This window comes from Caretta caretta, chromosome 10 (genome assembly GCF_965140235.1).
Source record: "Caretta caretta isolate rCarCar2 chromosome 10, rCarCar1.hap1, whole genome shotgun sequence".
Taxonomy (NCBI): domain Eukaryota; kingdom Metazoa; phylum Chordata; order Testudines; family Cheloniidae; genus Caretta; species Caretta caretta.
The window spans coordinates 84,034,935-84,058,299 of NC_134215.1; the positions used below are offsets into that span (position 1 = coordinate 84,034,935).

The following is a 23,365-nucleotide window of genomic DNA, read 5'->3' on the forward strand; positions in this document are numbered from 1 at the left end:
CTCCACCCAGCCCAGCTCCACCCCTCCCCCTGCTGCACCCAGCCCAGCTCCGCCCCCAGCTGCAGCTCCACGCCGCCCCCTGCTGCACCGCAGACCAGCTCCACCCGCAGCCCAGCTCTGCCCTCGTGCCCTCTCCACCCCAGGCCAACTCTCCCTCTAGCCCTAGCTCCTTCCCCATCCCAGTTCTGCCTCCAGCTTCGTCTTCAGCCCAAGCTCCTCTGCTGAGCCAACTGTGTAGTACCGGGGGGCACGGACAGATTCCACTACTGGTAAGGGGGGCGTGAGGGGCAAGGTTGGGCACCACTGCTCTATGGAACGTGGGGCAACCCTAGGTGCGATATCAGGGTTCGGACAGAACAGTGATGAGGGTCACGTGTGTACCAAGGGATGTGGGGGGCGGTATACACAGCCCTGCCAATGAACCAGTGCGCCGGAGACTCATGATGTTTCCTGCTCCCATGTGGGTTTGTCCTGTGTTGGGGATCATATGGCCTTTAATGATCATATGCCACAGTGTCTGGGATTTTTGTGAGGGATTGTCAGCTGTTCTCAAACCCACTGTGTTATTTGCCTGAGGTCGCCCCATGGCACTGTGCCGTTCTCTAATTACACTCTGAAGCTCTTGTTTGTAGAGGCATTTAGAGGTGATCTGTCCAATAAAAAATAATGCCCTAAATAGCTGGACCACACAGTGCCTACATGAGCCTATAATGCTGCAATCATGATCATCTTTTGTCCAACTTTCACCCCAATAGCACCATCTCTCTCTGAGCTTGGCACAAGGATTGTCTTGCGCTGAAGCCTGCCCGCGATTTCAAGAAGCAATTAGTACTGTCCATTGAGAGCTTTTTGATTAGAGTGAAAAATGGCTTCATTTCTATGCACTGTGTGCCAATAGGAGGCCTTCCAGGTTTGATATTAAAAAAGTGAGAGCTTAGTGACAGCTGCAGTAATTGCTGATTATACGTGGTTATGAGGTTTTGTAGTAAGGCCAAAAATTCAGATCCAGATTCCGAGCTCCCCCAGGTTCCAGGGTGAGGAGATCCATAGGCCCGTCTCTGACATTGTCTTGCAATGAGTGAAAGACGCCAGCGGATGGCAGGATAACCCATCTGTGAGCACGGTTAGCCCGCAAAAGTCTCAGCTGTGTCAAGAAGGGGTAACAGTGTAGTGTGGTGTAAGAGGAGTAGCTCGGGTGAAGGCATGGTGATGGTCCTCTCTCACTTGCTGTGGTGTAGATTTGAAGCCAAAGGAAAGTCTGCGCCTTCTTTTAAGTTCCTGTGCTGCCGAGACCCCAAACAGAGATCCGTGGATATTTGGTAGCAGTTACAATGTCAGGGTAAACTGTCACCAAGGAGCTGTCAGCAGCTGCCTGCTCTCATTCAGCAATTAAAGGGCTCTGGGCCTCTTTTGAGTTAACAACTACACTCTTATGCAGAATTTTAAAAAGTAGCTTTGATTTTGATTTTGCATTTAAAGAAAGTGGTATTGGCCAACGGAGTCGGATCTGAGTGGTGGTATATTGGCAACTATTAATTTTTTCCCCTTCATGGATCCTTGGTGTACATGTTTTACACCCGGGGCTTTCACAGATGGCTGTCTCCAGGTGCAGTGTGCAGCCCTGTTGGTCCCAGGACATTAGAGAGACCAGGTGGTGAGGTCATATCTTTCATTGGAGCAGCTTCCTTTGCAGGAAGGTACCAGCTTTTGAGGTCTGTGTGTTACCTCATCTACCTTGTCTCTCTAGCAGTTGCCTGATAGTTCTTAAATACGCCAAAGGAACGGTCATGTTTTAAGTAACATGTCTAAAAACCAGATGCGACCCTCCTAATGTAACCATGACGTCCTATAGCATCAGTAAATGCCTGGGGCTTGAAGAGGTGGAACGATAGAGCCTCTAATTTGGGAGCTTTTGCAAATATTCAGCTGCTGCAGCTGAGGATAGAGAAATCCTCTTCTGCGTTGGATGGAAATAGAGGTTACAGCTCATGACATCTCAGAAGATGGCTAGTTACACCCCCGGTCCAATCTTAACATTCGCCCCTCGTTGTTTGCTGAGATAATAAGTTGTTGGTTATGTACTGAATAAATTATATGCTATTTATTTAATTAGATCTAAAGATTTCAAAGCCAACTTATCCCAGGGGTGCATTAGCTGGTGTCGTTAGAGTGCCATACATTTTCTGCTAGTGTGACATGGCGTTTGAGCAGTCAGATGTGCTCCTTGTAAAACCCACCTGAGTTCTTTGCTTTCCTGTGTTTGCAGGGCCTGGGTAGTCCCTGGCTGGGCCTGTCTCGGAGACTGGCCAGAGATGGAGACAGAGCCATCAAAGCGAATAGTTCTGGCCATTGTTAGGTGGCTATCTGGAGCTATTCTTCTCCTTTCTGTCTGTATCCAGACAGACCCCCACCCCCCAAATGAATTTGTACAGCAAACCCCATCCCACTAGCCAGGCCAACACACGGCGCTCAGACGTGTACAGGGCAGCTCCTTCTTTGTCAGAGCATTCGCACGGTGACAGCACTATTATGAGCTATTTCAATGTGTCAGAAACATCAGGACTGTCTGTAATTCACACAGATCATCAGAAATTCCACTCCTTTAAACTCCTCCACAAACTCCTTTCCCCCAGATTCCTATTCTCAGCATTTCTCTCTGCTAACCCGCCATTTCTAGTCCCTCCATTTCTATTCCATACCAGCAGCCTAAACAACAAAAACTGGGACCTACCTCTGCCTGCCTACATCTGTCAGCATTCATAATCACTAATGCTAAGGTTTTGTCACAGATATTTTTAGTAACAGTCACGGACAGGTCACAGGCAAGAATGAAAAATTCACAGAAGCCCATTCCCTGCCCCTGACTTTTACTAAAAATATCTGTGACAAAATGGGGGGTTTGGGCAGCTGCGGCGGGGCTGGGAGCTTCAGGGTCCCCCTCCGCTGGCAGTTCCAAGCAGAGGGGGTTCCCCCTGCCTCCTGCAGCTGCCAGGAGTGGCGGGAGCAGCAGGGATCTCACCTGTGGCACCTGAGAGCTGCGGGGGTCCCCCCTGCCCCCTGCAGGGGCCAGGAGAAGCGGGAGCTATGGGGGTGCCCCTGCTGCCCGTGGTGGCTGGCAGCGGTGGGGATCCTCCCTGCCGCCCGCTGTGGCCAGGAGCTGTGGGGTTCCCCACATCTCCCAGCCGGCGCTGGCTGGAGTCACTGAGGTGTTTGGAAGTCACGGAATCCATGACTAAATTGCAGCCTTAATGATCATGAATGACAGACGATGTGGTGGTTCATACTGTGATCATTGTCAGATGAGGAAACATATAGGGAACATTTTGAATGCTGATAATTCAGTCCGTCTGTTGTACGCAGAAGCACCTCACTGGGTTAGATTCTGCCTTCCATTAAGGCCACGTCGTATTTCTCTGAACCAAGAAATGTGGTCACATACTAGAAAAGAAGGGAACTAGAGCCGCGTGTTCAGAACGTTCCAGAACACCAGCTTCAAAACTCTGTCTGATTTTTACCAAACTTCCCAGCAAGCCTGTACCTTGAGATGACGTGCGGCATACAAAATTACAGTCAGATGAGGGTCTTTTTAAAGAAATTAGGGCCAATGTTCCCTTTGACTTTTTACGCCCATGTGCGGAATGAATTTTGTTATGTGCACCAATATGGAGGTGATGAGTGGCGGGGGTGGGGCTGAAGGGTTCAGAGTGTGGGAGGGGGCTCGGCTGGGGCAGAGGGTTGGAGTGCAGGGGGCTGTGGGCTTTGGGGTGGGGCCGGGGATGGGGGAGGTTGTGATGTGGGAGGGGGCTCCGGGCTAGAGCAGAGGGTTGGGGTGCGGGGGGGGGTGTGAGGGCTCTGGCTGGAGGTGCGGGCTCTGAGGTGGGGCCGTGGATGAGAGATTTGGGGTGCAGGCTGCCCCGGGGTTGTGGTGGGGAGAGAGGACTCCCCCCAGCCCTCTCTCGCTGCAGCAGCCCGGGGCTAGGGGAGAGGTGCCTTTCCGTGCCGCAGCAGCTCCGGTGGGGCTGGGGGAGAGGCATTTCTCTCCGCTGCGAGCCTGCGCGGCCCTTAATAGCCTGCTGCGCCAGGGAACTTAGGCTAGGGCGTGGGTTGAAAATCCAGTTTATAAAAGAAAGAAACCTCCAGTCTTACCTACACAGCGCCCACTGCTGCGCGTAATATTTTAAAAAATCGACGCATGTTTTTTTCCACAAGTGCCAAGACAATTAATGTTCCCTTCACTAGAGCCTAAACATTATGATTAAATTAAACTGCTGACTCGCACTGTCCATGACACTAGTCACTGCTTTTAAAAATGTCTTGATTCTGGCCAGCTGGACCTTTTGTACGTGCTGCTCAGATCTGTGCAACTAACAATTTAAGGTTTTCAGGTTTAAGAAAGAGACTCGGTGATACGTGGGAGCTTTCTTCCTTGGTTAGCGCTAGACAGCAAATCAGTAGTCCCACAGGTCCGAGAGTTGTATTGTATATTCTGCTGGGCGAGTCGTGTTTTTTGTGCTCCTGCAGATTCCCGTCTATAGGCAGGATGTCACGGTCTAGATAAGGCTGCCAGGAACTGTTCTGTTGGCGTAATTTAAGAGGGAAGATTCATTACCCCACCGTATTCAGGACTGAGTGTTGCTATTGACGTGTAAACTTTGCTGGCGCTGCAGCGTTTTGATGAGATCTTCTTGTGTTGCAGGATGTGTCAGGAAATGCGGCATTTTTGGCCTTCACTCCCTTTGGTTTTGTTGTTCTGCAGGGAAACAAGAGAATTCACTTCATCAAATGGTGAGTTCCCCCAATTTCAGCCCGTTCTAGTGTTTGTTTGTTTAAGATGCTTTTATCAAGCGCTGGTAACTCACTATATTATTTCTCTTGATTGCAACAATAAGAAATATATCCAAAGGACGAGGATAAAGCATAGCACTAGCTGTGTTTCCGCCAATATAGCCGTGGCATGTGATAAATAGTAGGCGTGCTACTTGAGCGGTAGGGTTAGATTTTGAAAAGAGCTCTGCATTGACCTAACTTCCCTCCTGTTGGCATCAGTGGGAAAACTCCTACTGACGAAAATGGAAGCGGAGTTAAGCTAATACCAAGTGCATTTGAAAATCCCATTCACAGCGTCTTCTGTGAAGACGTTAAAATTCACTGGGGAGTATAAAAGCTACTAGTCCAACAAACGGCACTGACAAGTGGAATTGCTTTGGGTGTCCGTAAGCCTCTGACTGCCAGAAGCTGGGACTGGACAGCAGGGGATGGATCACTCAATGATTCCCTGTTCTTTTCATTCCCTCTGGGGCACCTGGTGCTGGCCACTGTCGGCAGACAGGACACTGGGCTGGATGGACCTTGGGTCTGACCCAGTCTGGCCATTCTGATGTTCTTACATTGTTATTGCCAAGAATAGTGGTTGGAATTCCCTGTTGGGAAAAAGAAGAGAGAGGCTAGTTCGGGATGGTTGGAGGAGCAAAACAAGACCATCAGTGCTGTGTGAGGATAGTCCTGTGCCCATAAGGATGTTACCCCCGGGTTAACTGTTGCTAGCAATTTCATTTGTTAAAAACGTATTTAGAAATATTTATATTAATTGAGCCAGATTCCAATCTCAATAATACTTATGTCAATTAGAATAACTCCTTTTAAATATGGAGTCACTCCAGCTTTACCACAGTGTCACTGAGAGCTGACTGTCTCCAAGACCCCCTTATGTGAAGGGTTAGTCGGCGGGTGTGGACAGGTCATGAGCGTTAGTTGCATGTTCACTCCAAGCACAGTAACAAGCCACAGGTCTTTGAGTGTGTCGATAACTAGGAAGAGAACAAAAAGACCTCTCCTCCTTTCTCACCGATGAAGGTTTGAGGGGTGGCTTGTCCTGCAGTAGTCATGGAGATTGGGCTGTCTCTTGAGTGAGGGAGGTCACATTTTGGGCCTAGACTGCTTGTCAGAGACCCTTAAGCTTGTCTCACTGCCACCTTCCTGCTTTCTCTCTCAACCCCTTGATGTTTCTTCCCATGAAATGTCTGTCTCATACACCACTGTACTTTCTGCTTTGATGGCCTGATAGACACTGTCCCATTTTTTAAATATTCTCTGGGTCATCTCCAATCACAGGCACAAACTTGTGTGTCTTGACCCTGGCATCTCATCAGTTGGCCTATTCTGCCCATTTGATATGTGAGATGCGCAGCTTTGTAACAGCCTGTGGAAGGTGTTTATATCAGGGGACAGTTTATAGCCAGTTCCATATACAGGTACCTACTTTCCACCTCATCCACAGTGTAAATGAATCCATGTTTCTGCACCCTCAATATGTGCAGTGGGCTAAATTCCCCTCAGGGCAGAGGTCCTGCCCTTTGTATCACTGGCAGCAGCCTCCTCTAGGACCTTAGAGGAAATCCTGCATTTCTCTTTGCAGCCTGGGTAGCAGAACTGATGCATTTCCATTGTGCATTTGGCCGGCTGAGCAGGGTTTTAGAATGCAGCTGAGAGGGAGCAGAGTCCCCTGTAATGGGCCAGAGGATTTGCTGCTATGCCAGGGCCTCTGGTGCATTCCCAAACCAAGTGAGAATCTAGTGTTGGGGAAGAGGAATTCTTCCTGCTTGCCCCGGCATAGACTCCTTAGTGGCCAGATGAGCGACTCCTGCTGGGGAGAAGGTTTGTCCTTTGCTGGGCAATTGAACTGGGGCTGAAGAGGCAGATTTCTGAAGGCATGGAGTAACTTAAGGATGGAGATAGGTACCTCCTGGGATTTTCCTGGCTGGGGTGAATTTCACACCATACACATGAAAGAAAGAGAAACACATTTGGGATGCTGCCAAACAGAATCTCACCAGGAACAAAGATCATCTCCTCACATCCATAAACCCCAGCGCACGTTAGCCCGATTGCACTAGTATTTTGTGCATGATTCCTGACTGCTCATGCGATGAACTAACTGCAAGGTGTTCCAGTGGTGACCAGACAGCTCTGCAGCATGATGGTGAGTTGGCCATGTTCACGCAGCACTTTGCACATGGGACGTGCTTGATATCGTTCTTACTGCCCTCTTATTTCGTGTATTTATAAAATCAGAGTATATTTCTTAATAATAATGTCATGCTGTTTTACTGAGGCTCAGTACGGCCTCTTCAGTGATTACAAATTCACATGATTTAAAAGGAACAATAAATCTAATAGGGAGCCTATTGCAACATGTTTCCTTTAAATGGAGGAGGCTAAATTCTGCTGTAAATTACAGTTGAGCACTGGATAGTGTGCATTTCCTCGACGCTTTCAGAATCTCCCTTCCCCATTCTCTGTCTTGTGCAAAGATCATAGTAACTGTTCGTCAGCTGCATCAATCAACTGGTGGCAGAGTAGGAGGCTTGGTTGATCTATTTATGAACATGGCATGGGTCTATGGTTATGGGATTATTCGAAGGTGCCTGGATGGTTAATAATAATTATGTGATGGGGTCTGACTGTGTGGGACTCATGCTCAGCATGTGTTCAGCTTGGGATCTGGGCACATCTTTTTCTGGCAGGTTTTGCTTCCCCCTTTCACCTGCCTCCTCCTCTCCCCAAAAGGAGAGTTTGTGTAACTTGCTTTTTTCATCCCCCTGCAAGGGGAAATATACAAGTGTTTCCCCTGCCCAGAGTAACTGCATATTTTAGTGTATGGTACACAGCAGCTCGCCTATATATGCCATAATACACGGGGCATGTGAGGACAGGACATGGGAATCGAAGTGAAACGAATTTGCCAATTAACTGTTAGTTGTAAATTCCTTTTAGATTGTCTCTCCCTTTAGGGTGAGGAGTTTATTCTGTTCCACTTTGGCCCCACAGCTGAAACCATGTTTGAAGAACTGATTCAAAGCATTGTTTTAAACGGGTTTCAGCTAATTAAGCTTAGAGATGGTTTGGCCACTGTGCATGAATGGGGCCAAACTGTGACTAGACAGAGGCTAAATTGTTGTGCCCCAACTTTATTTAAACCCGCATTGGCTCCATGTACCCTGGCCAGGAATTAGCTTGAACTGGTTTAACATTGTGTGGGTTAAACTGGTTAATCTTACTGGAGAGAGCTGGGGCACTTCAGGGCACCCTGACCGTGACTGTTCGTTAACGAAAACAGGCTCAGTCTTTTTAGCCTTTCCTTTATGAGAACTTTTCTTAAAATGTGGGATCATCATATTTGGTTAAAATCTTTCTGCAGAGCTGCCCAGTGTTGGTGATGGCAGTGAGCTTACACTGTGGCTGGTCTCAAAAATGGGGCTTCTTGCCAGCTTAACCCTTTAGATACTCTAGAGATCTATAGGGCTTATCCTGCATTTCTTGCACATCGAGCATTTCCATTGATTTCAATGGGCATTGTGGATGCAGGATTGGGTTCATGTAGTGTGCACCTGTGGGTTTTTAAAGATGCCAGCAGTTGATGACTCCCACAAATTGCATGCGTATTTTCTGTATTTGCAAAGCCCTACGTAGCATGTGTAGACAGACGACTGCATACACAAATCCTGGTAATGAGGTTTGTGAATGCCTGGTTAGACATGCAGCTACCCGGGTTGTGCACAGAAGCAGATTTGCTGGTGCAAAGGGTACATTTTGCCTGGTTGGCCTGTTGCATGAACCACTGGAAGTGTGTCACAAACACAGAATATTCATGCTCTTAAGCATTAATTGGTAAGCAGTCTGGAAAATGCCATAAACAGAAATGAAAATGCAATGTAAATGCAAACACCACGTATCTCACAGGTACACACAGTATCTGTTAAACGGAGGAAGTCTCTTGGCAGATGGATATTTCTGCTGCAGAAAAAGAGAAAGTCCTCTTAAATGCTGCCAGTAGGTTAACTCTAGGCGTTCTGAACTCTGCCCTCTCCAGGGCAATGGTGTTTTCCTTTGAAAGGGTGACTAAAACCAAACGCAGTGTTCTAGCTAAGATCTAACCCATGCAATGTACAGTTACAGTATCACTTCTCTTGCTTTGTATTCTATCCCACTGTTGATGCATCCCAGTATCCTGTTTGCCTTTTTTACTGCAGCCACACACTGGGCTGATGGCTTCAAGGATTTTTCTACAATAACCCCTAAACCCCTTTCCCGGTCAGTACGCTGCATGACTGTTCCATGTAATATGTACTCTCTATATTTGGTTTGTTGCCCCAGACTTATTATTTTTTACATTTGTCTACATTAAACTACATTGTCCATGTATTGGCCCAGTCACCTGAAAGACCCCCCAGACCCTCTGAATCTGGTTGCATTGTTCCTCATTCTTCGCTGTATCTCAAATTTTGGCCTCATCAGCTCAGTGTGGTATCTTACATTTGATATTTTCATCCAGATAATGCACATATATAAGCAAAGTTCTCAGACGACTCCTGGACGTTCCCCTGCGAGTCACATTCCATCCCGAGACGTTCCCCTTTCCAGCCACTGTCTTTGAGCCAGGAGTCCTCTTGTCACTATGTTACACTTCAGACGAACTGAAAAATATGGCTTTGAGGCTGTTCCAACTACTGTTCTGAAAATAGTCTATTGATTAACTTTGCGTTTCATACAAACAATTTGGCTTAATTTGTGCATATTACCGGATCCAATTCCACTGTGTGTGGGTTCTGCATTAATGACAGTGATATGGGTGATAAGCAACATGTCTGTTACATATGTGGTTTTGTAATTTTAGGAACGAGGTAGCCAAAATGAAATTCGAAGGAAAGACATTCTGTTTATATGTAAGTCAGAAAGAGGTGAGTGGATTTTCTCATCATGTCAGGGCTCACTAGGTACAGTCTTTACTTCTGCCTCAAATATTAAACATTTGCTATTGTGCCTGGTAGAAAAAAATAAACACAGCTCCAGAAGTCTGTTACCGACCTACGACGCTGCATTTAATCCTAGAATCAGAGAAGCGTAGGACTGGAAGGGACCTCAGTAGGTCATCTAGTCCAGTCCCCTGCACTCCACGCAGGACTAAGTAATAACTACTTTATTCCTGCTTTTGCAGCCTTCTCCTGTAATCACACAGTTAAGGTCTGATCTCTGTTGGCTCCAAGGAAAGCAGGATCCAGCCCTTACTTACAAAATAGAAATGAAGGTTATGACACGTATTTAAAAAATATACACAGATCTGGCAGTGGCAAACGAAGTGGCCTTTCAGACCAACGGCAGCCCTCTGACATTCAGGTGTAGGCATTCCGGGTCCCAAACCAGTGCAGTCCAGTGGTCGGGCATCTGTGTGTAGCCCTCCTGCCCGTCAGAGTCGGCAGCAACAAGGGCCGGGTTCAGTATCGAGGGGATCCAGTCCAATAACACCGTGCAAAACCGGCTCGAGCCCCCACCCAGTGACAAATATATACCACCACCGCCACCCCTGGGCGCCTCCAAGAGGGAATACTTCCCCTCTCGCAAGCACATAGTCTGAGTGTAGCAAAAGCCTTTTAATAACAGAGAGAAACAATGTGGCATTATGTTGGGGAGACACCACCAACAGGATTCCTAACACAAACCATGAGCAAAAACCCACCCCAAGCAAATTGGGCTGTGTCTTTTCCCTTGGGTTCTTGAGTCCAGCAAACCAAAAGTCACCCAAAGTCCCAAAAGTACAACAACCCAACAGTCTCTGCCCATGGTCAGTGCAGCCCCAGAGTTTGAACGTTTATCTGCAGAGTTTTACCTCCCAGGCTGGGTGGAAATGGGGGGGGTTAAGGGGCACCTTACATGGTCCAAAGCTGACTGCTCCGCCTCTCCATGGGCCTCCACTCTGCTCTGCCAGCTGTCCCACAAACTGCTTCTCTCCACCAGCTGTCCGGTGAGCTGCTCCAGCCATCTGGCAATATATCTTCAGCCCCCGCCCCCACTACTTAACACAGCACTCAGTGATTTCAGCTCTTAGTAATTTTAGCTCTTTCGTGATTTCAGCTTGTAGTAAGGGAGCCTCAGTGCTGGTGCACCATTGGCCCAAAGTGAATTCAGCTCAGTATTCTGTGACTAGACTCCTAATGGAATCAAAACTAGCTCTGATATTCCACAGTGGAGAGAGGAGAAGGTGCAATTGGCATTTAGGGCCCTCACCAGAGGCCCATGCCACCAAGTATATCGCTTCTTGGCTCTATGAGCTAAGATCAAGTGTAAGTAGTCTCTTGGCTATCCAAGTATCTTGATGTTTTTGGTCTTTTGGGCTTGAGATGAAAATCTTGTCTGTATCTCTTGGACCTTGAAGTGAAAAAATTATCTAAGTTATACCTGTCCCCAGCCTCTCTCAATTCACTAGGTTTTGGAACCCATGTCCCTTGTCTGTGAGTGCTACTTAGTTGATGGTGAGTCGCTCCGTCATAAAACAGTTCCACTGTCCTTGATTCACATAATCAGGGTAAAAACACTTTATTCTTCCTGCCCCAATAATAGAGAAACTGGGGATCCCACAGCAGCCAAAGTGACCATTTGGGCTGCTGTGGGCTCATGCTAGGCGGGGTGGGTGTGCCTATGCAAACAAAATCAGCCCCTGAAGTTCTTTTCCGCAACTTGCCACAATTCGCCACCAGATGTCAGGGTAGAGCTCATCCTGACTCTGCTTACATATACAAGGGTCAGAACATTCAGGTATCTCTTGGAGGGCATCCAGTTCAATATCTATATCATCTGCTCAGGGCAGGGCTTCACACTGCATTTCGGGGGTGTTATTTCTGAGGGCCACATGTTAGCCCTGCCCATCCCAGTCGGACCTGATTATCTAAATGAGTGTGCACACTTCGATTTTGAAATGGGTTAAGTACGGTACAGCACATGAGAGAGAGTTAGCTAATCCCTGTGAATTTTTAAAATATATATTTTTGGATACACAGGAATATGGATGAACCAAGCATCAGTTAATTGGGTCTTTACCAGTGGAAATCAGACATATTTCCAGTAGGATCAGTCAGTCAGATACATGTTTCCATGTATTGTGGTGAGTCTTGAAGGTTTGCTGTGTAATAAATGAGCTGCTTTAGTTTCAGCTGCCCTGCAGATTGTAAATATGCCGCCTGCTAACCACACTCAGTTGTTTCCATGTGGAATTTTTTGTAGGAAAAGAAAATTGCTCTTACTTATTTTGCTCCAACACCAGAAGCGTGCAAGCATCTCTGGAAATGTGGGATAGAAAACCAAGCTTTTTACAAGTAAGTACAAAGATTATTAGGAGTTTTTAATTTTTTGTACTGTACGTTTTCTGTGGGCTTGTAGCAACAGGCCTTGTATGAACATGTGATTATAGCATCAAGGCAGCACAGAATCCGATCCAGATCCAAACCAACTCCTTCCATGCCTCCACCCAGGTCACTCACCTCCCTCTGCTAAGGCCTGGAGGAAAGGAGCCCTGTTCTGCTAGATCTTAGCAGATTTCAGAGGGGTTTCCATAGCTGTGTCTTTTTTTCATGTGGGTGAGTGGTTAGCCTGACACGCTACCCCATAGGTCCATGGCTCCTTATTCAATACATTTGGAACAGCCCATACTGTGTATGGGGTTCCCTCATCCGCCACCTGAGGGACACGCTGGTAGCTTAGGATGCCTCAGGCAAAATGTATTCTTGGACAAGCTTCAGACCTGGTGGAAGACAGAAAAGAGGCGGACAACAGATGACGTATACAAATACCGTGTTGCTGTCACGGAAATAGACTGTAATGGAGCAAGGAATGTGGCCCTCGACAGACGGACGTGGACAACCTCGGTTGCCTCATGTGTCACAGGGCATGAGAGCATCTAATTAAAAAAAAAATAATGATTAGCAGGTCTGCCATCTGCCGTGGGTGCCTACGCACCAGACTGGGAGCGTCTCTGCCCCTTCCTGGTTCTGGAATGCAGCCAAGTGCTTAGCATTTGAAACTTCCACGGCTAATTGCTTAGTCGTAAAAGTTTAAGCAGGAAATTAAAACTTTAATTGTTTGGAGATTAAAACTTTAACACTAAACAGCTGATAGAGACCAAGTCTGGCCTGGCTTCCCCCCCCCCCCCCCCATCATCACGACAGAGGATGCCTGGGTCAAATCTGAGCAGCACCGTGACCCCCTGGAGTGGGGAGCTGAGCCCAGCCTGCCCTGCAGGACCGGAGCTACAGGAGCCGCCAGCGGAGAGCAGGCCCTGCAACCCCCCAGCCCATGTCCTCCCACCCCTCTGGGGGCAGGACCCAACTTCCCGGCTTCCAGGGGACCCTTTGACACATTCCAGTTTGGGGTCACGACCCATGCGTGGCTAGAGCCTGCCTCTGAGTGCTCAGCTACAGCAAATACCGCGCTAAACCTCACCAGTGCAGAGAGATCAGGCACGTCCTGGCTTATAACGATGGGCCAGATCCACAGCGTGCCAGAGGTGTGCCCCGCACACCTGGAGACAGGGGCTGGGGCTTCAGTGACTCCAAGCCACTGACCATGGGGGTGCTGGTGGGTGGACCGGCCCCTGGCAAAAAGTGAAACAGCTTCCCTTTTCCCACTCCACTAGCTGGGATCTCCAGAGCCCAGCACACCCTGGGTCCCCACCCCTACCCTGTGCTAGCCAAGACATCTCCAGTAGTTGAAGAGTCCTCATTTCCTGCCCGACGGTCGCTTTAAGCCCAGCACCATGAAGGGTCTTGGAAGGACAGAGAATTAGGCCCATGGCATCTCTCCTTTTTGTATTGAGTTTATGTATCAGAAAGTTTGAGGCATCTAATACAAATGCAGCTCAGAGGGAAGAACTGAAAGAAACATGTTCCTGACCATGATCGGACACTTCAAGCCCTTCTCCCTTCTGAATAGGGAAGGAAGGATGGTCTGGGGATCAGAGCACTAGCCTGGGACTTCAGAAACCCGGGGTCAGTTCCCAATTCTGCCAGACTTCCTGTCTGACCGTGGGCAAGTCACTTAATCTTTCTGTGCCTCAGTTCCCATCTGTACTATAGGGAGCGGCAGGGTCTTGTGAGGATAAAATCCATTAAAGATTGTGAGGCGCTCAGCTGTTATGGTGATGAGCCATATCAGACCCCCGCCAAATAGAACAGCCTTTAATGTACAGACCTAGTCTCGGGTGGGGGTTTAATGCTCATTCTCAGTAAAAACTGCAGTCTCAGGTCCCTCGCTGTGAAATGATATCGGCCCAGCTCTGCCCTTGAATGCATGCAGGCAGCTTCCACTGATGGAACAAGCCCCAGGCAAAGGGGCAGCCTGAGGCCAGTGCACCACTTAATTCCCGCCCAATGACCCATGGTGGAGTTTGTAAAGTGAACTCCTTAGAGCAGACTGCAAAGCACTGGGATAGTTCATCTCACATTGCTCTTTTGTACATGGTTATCTCAGGACTCAAGAGTTTGTCATTAGTTTTGTCTCAAAGAGAGTTTCTGAAATTGCATTGGAGAGGACTGGACAGCTGCTGGAAGAACCAGGGATCGTACTGCGTCAGCTTTCTTGGGTGAAATCAAAAATTTTCAGTATACAACCTTTCAGCAATCCTTGAAGAATTACAGTCCTGTGATATAAATGTACGGTGCTTTGTCACCAAATTCAGAACACCCCAGACAGACATTCCTTGTTTCCAAAAGGGAGAGGGAGGGGCTGAAAAGTGGGGAAGCCTTTAGGGTAGAAATTGTTGCACCTTTACAAAGCCAGAACTCTCTGGGATGCTTGTTTGGGAAAACACGTCAGTTTTCTGTTCCTTTCTTCTTTTGATTAATTAGTTTGATCTTGAAAGAATCAGGGTATGAAAGAAGTCACTGATCTGTAAATCAATAAGACATCAGATAGAACATTTTGGTTTCACCACACTGCTTTCTGTTTTACTTAAAAATAGACTGTTTTGTACTTTGTAATGAGTTTTATTGTAATCAGTGAGATGTAAGATAAAGTGTTCTGTATTCTCTTTGGGAATACTGCAATCAGCAGGTTTCGTTTCTCGTTATGTGAACATGAAATGAAATTGCTCTATTGCATTACAACTTTTTGTTACGACTAATAATGTTGGTGGGTTACGCACCCGTTAAAATGGATCGTGGTTTCATTCATGCTGCAGTGTGTGTGTACTGCTCAATGAGGGTCATGCTGGATTCTCCCGGGATGACTGAGGAGCAGGTGGTGTCATCCGTCAGGGCGTCTGATGTATTTCTGACCAAAGTCTCATCCAGAAAGGTGCCAGGCTGCCTCCAGGTAGTGCGTGATCTGTGTACTCAGCATCCTCCCAGTCAGAGGTTCTGGTAGGTATCTTAATACACTGGATAGTTTCAGCCCACACAGAAACCAAACACAGAATCTTGTTAATCGTCTCCTGGGGTGCAGTGTTCTTGGCTTGGCCTGATGGTGAAGTGCGATGCCTGTGTTCATTGTGTCTGGACGTATCTGTGACTGCCCAGCGTGGCAGAATGCCACCAGTGGACAGCCAGGGGCTACTCATATTCCTACATCACCACCGAATAAAGACCCTCCACGTCTCCCTCCTCTGAGCGCTCATTGCGCTGGAGATGCTGTCTGAGCCCAGGTTCTCTTTCAAAGGGCTGCACCATGGTTAAAGAGCAGCTCATTGTAATAGGCCTTTAGGGTGCTTGGGTAAAGTTCAGGAAACGTGTCTGTCCCAGTTCTTGGCAGGTCGCCGAGGGAGGTACAGTATTAATGATTGGAGGGTTGTGAATAGATATAATTAGAACTCAAGCTCTTAGCAGTCCTTTCCATTCCAGCCTACTGTCCTGTGTAAGCCACTTATCTTATCTCATTGTGTTATATATCTCAGAGGGCCGACTCTTTGAATTCTGTCTCATTACCATTCTCAGTCAGTGTCAGACTCCTATCTGCTGCTGCTGCTAAAAGTTACATCTGGTAAGATCTGTGAGATCAATTTGAGAGCGGGAGAATGAAAGGAACGTGGCAGCCAGAAGGCCCTGGCTCTTTGCCTCCACCCTCTCCCTCATTAGCTGCTGTTGCACGAGGATAAACCACAAATAACTGGAGCTGTTTCTGGAGTCCATCACATAGTGCTAGCTATGGGAAGTGCAGATTCCCTGCAGAGCGACAGCTCCTTGCCCCATCTCTGGTTACCATTTTCTTTTAAGAGGATTGGAGCAAGAGGCAGTATCCTCATCCACCTTAGATGAGGGGCCTGATCCTGCCCATGCTTTCTGCCAACCATGCTGCTTACTGGCACAAGCAGTCCCGTTCACGTACATTGATTGTAGGAGTACCTCTGGGGGTTAATGGGACTATTCAGAGCAGATAAGTGCATCAGTGTGCTCAGTGTTTGCAGGATGGGGGTTAGACGCTGGTGCTGACATTCTTAAACGCCACGTTGAATGGTGCAGTTGGCGCGAGAGCAACTGTTCTTGTAAGATTTCTGCCATCTTGGGCTGGCCACATGCTGTCTCCAGCCTGAATCAGATGCCTCCCACCTTTGGATCAGCATCAGAACCAAACCTGTTGGGATGGGATGGAACCTGGGAATTCAAATTCCTGACACTTGGTGAGGAGGGAGGGTTGGATTTAAGTTTCCAGGTCAGGGCTGTTCCTGATCGTAACTGGAGCTGGTTCAAAAATGGATTTCAAACGTTCTGTGAAAATTGTTTGGAATTAAAGGATGAAAAAATTTATATCCATGAATTTGTTTCACCCAGTTCTGGTTCTTTTGTCAAAACTCAGTGTTTGTTCAGTTGTGGAAAACAGAACATTTTCCATTTCTGATGGACAAAGCCTGAAAAATGTAACCACCTGCTTCTGGCAGTAAAAAGGTGGAAGAACCCACCTCCTTCAACAGAAAAAAGTTTTGACTACAAAGGTTCAATCAGCTCCAGATCTAAGTAGAGTAAAAACAGCTGTTTGTTCCCCCAGGGAAGGGGTAGTGGAAGGAGGAGGGGCAGGCCTGCCCTGGTATGCTGTGTGTCAGGGAGCCCACAAGGGCTGCGTTCCCTTCCTTGCGCGCTGTAGAAGAGGTGAGGCCAGCGGCTCGGGGAAAGGCATTTGTTGCCCTGCGACCGCACCAGTGTCTCTGTACTGTGCTGCGATTCCAGTAAGCTCCATCAGGAGAACATTTTGAAAACACTTAAGTGATGTTGCCTGAAAGCGTGTGCACCAGCTTTGGGCTAAAGCAGTGGACCCTCCCGTAGAGATCACAGCGACCGCGAAACTTCATGTATAGCAGGGCTGTCCTGGGAGCGGATTTGGGCCCAGTCCTGGGAGGAGCCAAGCAGCTGCAAATGCTCTCTGAGGAGGTGGGAGCTGCAGGGTCTCGGCATTTGCTCAGCAACTCCCGGGGTCCGCCCATTCTTCTGCGCAGTTCCTTGCCTGTGATGGTTTGGGGTTAATCGAGGTCACAGATAAAGTCCACAGTTAAATCATTTCAAGTCAGAGTCATTGTATGTGGATGTCCCACAAGCCACCCTACCCTGACAAGCGCTGGTACAAGATAAGCTAGCAGCATGTTCCAGAGCTCACTAGACATTTACATGCAGAAGCCATAGAAACATCACTAACCAAATAAACTCCCCCAGAGGACAGGCTGGCTAGTGCTGACAGTTTCTTCGTCCAGATCCTCAGGCTCCAGCTGCGCAATGAAAGGGTTATTTGCTGTACAGGCCATTTTGTAGACTAGCCGTTTTCTCCGTGGACGGCACTTCCTGTGTGTTCATATATGATCTAGGAGGGGGGCGTTGATTTCTCCTCCATTCATATTGCCTGTTTTCAGGAAATGTCCTGAAATCAGGATTCTTGTATTGAATTTGCAGTTTTTCACTCAAGAGCATTCTGCTTGCGGGCAAAAACCTGCAAAAGGTCGCCACTCCTCCCCCGCCCCCAAAATAGGCAATCCTCTTCATGGAACAGAAAAGCAAAGCCCGGCAGTTGTGCGGCTTTCCCGCGCCATGTGTGGGCTGCCTCTCGTGCCACGGGCAGTAGAACAAAGAGCCGGTATGTTGACCATTGTGAATCCCCTCTGCTGAGAGGAGCAAACCCTGCCAGCTCCTCTGACTGACCCAGACGTGGCAGGACCATGCGGTTCCGCTGAATGGGTTGGAAGGTTGGTGCAGATCCATGCGTGGCTCCGTGAGCGAGGCCTGGGGGTGCACCCAGCACTGCATGAATGCCTCTGCCGTTGTCGCCGGGGGACGAGAACATGGGACCCGAGAGTGTGCAGCTGCCCGAGGCTGGAGCAGTGTGCACGGCCTGAGGGAGGGATCCCCCTGTCCCTGGAGATCCCATCGCAGTAACTTGGGCTGGGTCCTGGGGAGCAGACTGCACCCAAAGTACGTTTGCTCGGGGCGGGGGAGGGGACTAGGGGGCCGGATTCTCCCCTGTGCCTGAGCAGAGCTGAGAGGCGAGGGCTGCAGGGAGCGGGCCCTGGGGTCTGTTAGAGCAGCTGGGGACCTGCTCCAGTTTGTGCCCCTGGAGGATAGGGGAGCTCCACTCCACCCCTCCCTTCCTGGGGACGGTCCCACATGCCCTCGCTCCCCTGTGGCAGGTGTGGGAGGAGGTGGTTACACAGCTCCCCCGTGGGAGGGGGCTTCTCCCGCGGCCAGCTCGGACCAGAACACAGCCCCTGTGCAGTGCCATAGCGACCCGGAGCCGGCAGCCCGTCTGCTCCTGGGCTCCAGGGAGCAAGCTGGCAGCATGTCTGATCTGCCCTTTTCCGACGGGCGTGGCTGTAATGCGCTTGAGCAAGCAGAACTCGCTGTCCCGAGGGCAGGTTCGACCCCACGGTGAACAGCTTTCACAGTCCACTTGTCCCTGCGTCGCCCTTACGCCCCTCCGAAGTTGCCTTCAGCGTGCGCTCTTCTAGTGAACGTCTGCGGCGGGGACTGCGGCGCTGTGGCGTGAGGACAGTCCGGTCACACCGTGCCCGCGTGACTGTCGGACGTACAGCGCGGTGGGGCTGCAGGGACCCCAAGGGCTATCTGTGCCCACCCTGCCGGAGGGGCAGTGTCCCTGGGACTTGGGTTACATGCTTACCATTCAGGGCTGGGTTAATGATGTGGGCTGGCTGCTTTCCCTCCAGCTCAGGGCTGAGCCCTGTTTCACAGATGGCCTAATGGTTTGCCGTCAGTTCCAAGCTCCAGCCCCCAGGGATGCGGGGAGGGAGCTGGCTCTGAGCAAGGAGAGCCGACTGGCACGTTTTGGGCTGCGTTTGCAAGTAACACGGGGTGTTACTGTCTGTTGAAGTGGCTGGTCCTGAGCGGGCCTGATTCCCTGGGGGCTGTGGGTGCTCAGAACCGCTCCCTGTTTGATGGCAGTTGGTAATGCCCTCGCTGAGTGCCTGTGTAGATGTTTTCGAGTTCTTCAGGATCCCGCTCCCTGCTGCCACCTGGGGTTGGAAGCGGAGAATGTGTGGTAGGGGCCGCGGAAGGGAAGGCGCTGTCTGTCGTGGGCTCCGTTTGAGGGTGCACTGGTCGATCCTTTAATAGAATCAGCTGCACCCCAAAGGCCTGGGCTGCCGCTCTTGGTAAAACATGGCCAGCGAGCTGTGTCGCATCCATAGGCATTGGCCTGCCGCAGCCCGACCTGTTTGTGGAGGGTTCTCCATGTTCTTGGTCTTGTTTCAGGTTGGAGAAGTCAAGCCAGGTCCGCACAGTATCCAGCAGCAACTTGTTCTTTAAAGGAAGCCGGTTCCGATACAGGTAAATAATGACAGTAAGTAGCAGTTACTGGATATATTTTCAGACACTCCTGGGTGGTGGATTTAGCGGCTTCCTGACTGCATTAAATACAAGACTTTTCTGAAAGTCTTACTGAAAAGAGACTCCTTTGTCGCAGGAGATTTTTGTATCAAAGCATTTCCAGGTAGCTAAGTAACCTAGCCGTCCTTTTATATTTCCTTGGGCTTTGTTTTATTTTGCTACGTGTTGTTCCTAATTTTATCCCTTACACCTCTCTCACCGCAACAGACCAAAAAAAAAAAAAAAAAAATTGAGAGAGTGAGAGAGAAAAAATTGCAGCTGATGTTTAAAAATACAGCAACGCGTTGAAACATTCCAGTTCCTCAAAGGTGATGTTCCTTCCTGCATCCGAAGTTTAGATGCTGAATTTTAGCAGGCTGTAAGGAACGATCAAAGTGTGGGACACAGCCAAGTGTTAGAGGTGTGTAAAGAGGCTCCAAACAGTGTGGAGACATTGGGCCAAATTCTGATCTCACGCACACATGCGTCAGTCTGGAGTGTCCGCTGTTGTTTGATGGTCAGAATCCTACTCATCAGAGGAGAATGAAATTCCACTCAAGGGGGATGTGGCATTCCAGGAGGTGGGACGGACTGATTGAACAGGATGTGACCGAAAGGGTTGCTGCCCTTCTGGAACCCCAAACCTGTTCATTTTTAGCAAACGTCTGTCTTTTCTTCTCCATTTGGAGACTGTTTGCCCACAGCGCTCGGTTCCTGTGTGTGAGACTGGAGTAGGGATGGAGTTCTGTTGAAGGATGTACTGTTATGGGGCGGAGGGGGGGCAAAGGGGTGACCATTTATCAGAGCAGTAGAAAAATCTCAGCAATAGCCAGAATGCTTTTTCAGTTCTTGCCCTGTTTCTGTTCTTGAACCACTTGCAGTGGCCGAGTTGCAAAAGAAGTGATGGAATCTAGTGCCAAGATCAAGAGGGAGCCCCCAGAAATTCACAGGTAAGTACCATCAGCATCTTCATAGCACAGTCCTGGACACGAGGTGCATTGATCTACGACGTCTCACCTTGATTTCAGTCCCGCCTGAAGTGTTGGGAATATCCTGTAGACAGCCAGAGTGTAGCAAGTGCTCTTTCAAGCTGCTTCCTGCACGAGTAGGGTGCATATCACTGCGGTACCATTCCTGAGCAGAGGTTGGTAGTAAAAGGGCATTGTTAGCTGGTAAGGACGCTGGTTCACTTCTGTTTTGTCTAACGGTAACGCTGAGCACTTCTTGCAGTCTGGTACTCAAGCAGCATTAGAAGTGGGGCTGGATTCTTTGACTAAGTGAGGTGTTTCAGATCCCAGAGGCTTGTTTAAATACATTGCTAATGAGCTTTGCTGGTGTGTCTAGACAGTGGGTGAAATCCTGGCCCCAATGAAGTCAGTGTAAGTTTTGCCATGAAGGACATAAGAACAGCCATACTGGGTGAGACCAAAGGTCCCCCTAGCCCAGTATCCTGTCTTCCAACAGTGGCCAGTACCAAAGCTTCAGGGGCACTGTACAAAACAGGGCAACCAGCTTCTGACAACCAGAGGTTTAGGGTCACCCCAAACATGGGGTTACATCCCTGACCATCTTGGCTGATAGCCATTGATGGACCTGTTCTTCATGAAATTACCTCGTTCTTTTCTGAACCCAGCTATACTTTGGGGCATCACAGCATCCCATGGCAGTGAGTTCCACAGGTTAATTGTCCATTATGTGGAGAAAGTATTCTCTCCTGTTTATATTAAACCTGCTGCCTATTAATTTCACCAGATGGTGCCTAGTTTTTGTATTTTGGGAAAGGGGCAAATAACACTTTTCTATGCATTTTTCCCACCCCACTCATGAGTGTACAGACCTCTCTCGTAGCCCCCTTAGTCGTCCTTTTACTAAGCTGACCGGCCACAATCTTTTTAGTTCTCCCCATATGGAAGCTGCTGCGTACCCCGTACCCCTACTCATCTTTGTTGCCCTTCTCTGCACCTTCTCCAGTTCCACTATGTCCTTTTGGAAACGGGCAGCCAGAACGGGACACAGTATTCAAAGTGGGTTTATATGATGGTTATGATCATTTCTGTCTTATTTTCTATGCCTTTCCTAATAGTTCCTAACATTGTTAGTCTTTTTCACCACTGCTGTGCATTGAACAGAAGTTTTCAGAGAACTACCCAGGATGACTACCAAGATCTCTCGTTTGAGTGGTAAAAGCTCATTTAGACCCTATCATTATATATGTGTAGTTGGGAATATTTTTTCCAATGTACATTAGCATGCATTTATCAATGTTGAATTTCACCTGCCATTTTATTCCCCAGTCATCCAGTTTTGTGAGATCCCTTTGCAACTCATTGCTGTCAGCTTTGGTCTTAACTATCCTGAGTCATTTTGTAGCATCTGCAAATTTTGCCACCTCGCCGTTTACCCCTTTTCCATATTGTTTATGAACATGTTGACCAGCACGGTCCCAGTACAGACCCTTCAGTGAACCCTCTGTTTACATCTCCACTGTGAGAACTGACCGTTTATTCCTACCCTTTGTTTCCTGTCTTTTAACCAGTTACTGATCCAGGAGAGAACCTTCCCTCTTATCCCATGACAGCTTAGTTTCCTTAAAAGCCTTTCGTAGGGACTCTGTCAAAACTTTCTGAAATCCAAGTACGTTATATTGACTGGATCACCCTTGTCCACATGCCTGTTGACCCCCTCAAAGAATTTTAATGGATTGGTGAGGCAGGATTTCCCTTTACACAAGCGGTATTGACTCTTCCCCAACAAATCATATTCATCTATGTGTCTGATAGTTCTGTTCTTTGCTGTAGTTTCAACCGGTTTGCCTGGTTTCAACCAGCCTGTAATTTTCGGGATCACCTGTGGAGCCTTTTTTAAAAATTGGTGTCACATTAGCTATCCTCCACTCATCTGGTACAAAGCCTTGTTTCAGTGATAGGTTACATACCACAGGTTAGTTGTTCTGCAATTTCACATTTGATTTCCCTCAGAACTCTTGGATGATACCATCTCGGCTTGGGGACTTATTAAGAACATAAGAACAGCCAGACTGCGTCAGACCAAAGGTCCATTTAGCCCAGTATCCCTGTCTTTCGAGGGAATGAACAGAACAGGGAATCATCCAGTGATCCATCCCCTGTCACCCATTCCCAGCTTCTTGCAAACAGGCTAGGGACACCATCCCTGCCCATCCTGCCTAATAGCCATTGATGGACCTATCCTCCATTAATTTATCTAGGTTTTTTTTTTTAAACTCTGTTATAGTCTTGGCTTTCACAACATCCTCTGGCAAAGAGTTTCACAGGTTGACTGTGCGCTGTGTGAAAAAATACTTCCTTCGGTTTGTTTTTAAACCTGCTGCCTGTTAACTTCATTTGGTGACCCCTAGTTCTTGTGTTATGAGAAGGAGTAAATAACACTTCCTTGTTTACTTTCTCCACACCAGTCATAATTTTATAGACCTCTGTCATATGCCCCCTGAATCGTCTCTTTTCCAAGCTGAAATGTCCCAATCTTATTCATCTCTCCTCATATGGAAGTCTTTCCACACCCCTAATCATGTTTGTTGCCTGTCTCTGTACCTTCTCCAATTCCAATATATCTGTTCTCTTGGCATTGATTTCAGCGGTGCCAGGATGTCATCCAGTATGTCCAATGAGGATCCTTGCTCATCTTTAATCTGCTATTTCTCCTGCACTTGCTTGTGTTGCTTTTTCTGTCGGAGGTTCCCTGAGTGGCGGATATGGGCTCAGCTTCAT

General features: G+C 48.4%; 1 protein-coding gene and 1 long non-coding RNA gene across 8 annotated transcripts in view; one reads left to right on the forward strand and one right to left on the reverse strand.

The window, feature by feature from the left end:
• The window catches only part of FRMD5 (FERM domain containing 5), a 287,035-nt gene that overhangs the window by 245,162 nt on the left and 18,508 nt on the right, over positions 1-23,365 (forward strand). For 3 of the 6 annotated variants that reach the window (XM_048868348.2, XM_048868350.2, XM_048868353.2), the window contains exons 8-12: positions 4,697-4,785; positions 9,674-9,737; positions 12,055-12,146; positions 19,506-19,580; positions 20,501-20,569. In XM_048868348.2, coding sequence (XP_048724305.1) covers positions 4,697-4,785; positions 9,674-9,737; positions 12,055-12,146; positions 19,506-19,580; positions 20,501-20,569 — 389 coding nt within the window. Of the gene's footprint in view, positions 1-4,696; positions 4,786-9,029; positions 9,091-9,673; positions 9,738-12,054; positions 12,147-19,505; positions 19,581-20,500; positions 20,570-23,365 lie in introns of those variants that run through there. The other 3 variants (XM_048868351.2, XM_048868349.2, XM_075133270.1) reach the window with 2 other exon arrangements.
• Positions 4,143-10,899, reverse strand: LOC125644420 (uncharacterized). Of its 2 annotated transcripts, none has more exons than XR_012670333.1 (3): positions 10,708-10,899; positions 8,748-9,494; positions 4,143-4,750 (listed from the first exon to the last, which is right to left on the reverse strand). It is a non-coding gene; the product is annotated as an uncharacterized LOC125644420 (long non-coding RNA). The 2 variants fall into 2 exon arrangements; XR_007358998.2 differs by having other exon boundaries at positions 8,748-8,793; positions 10,708-10,895.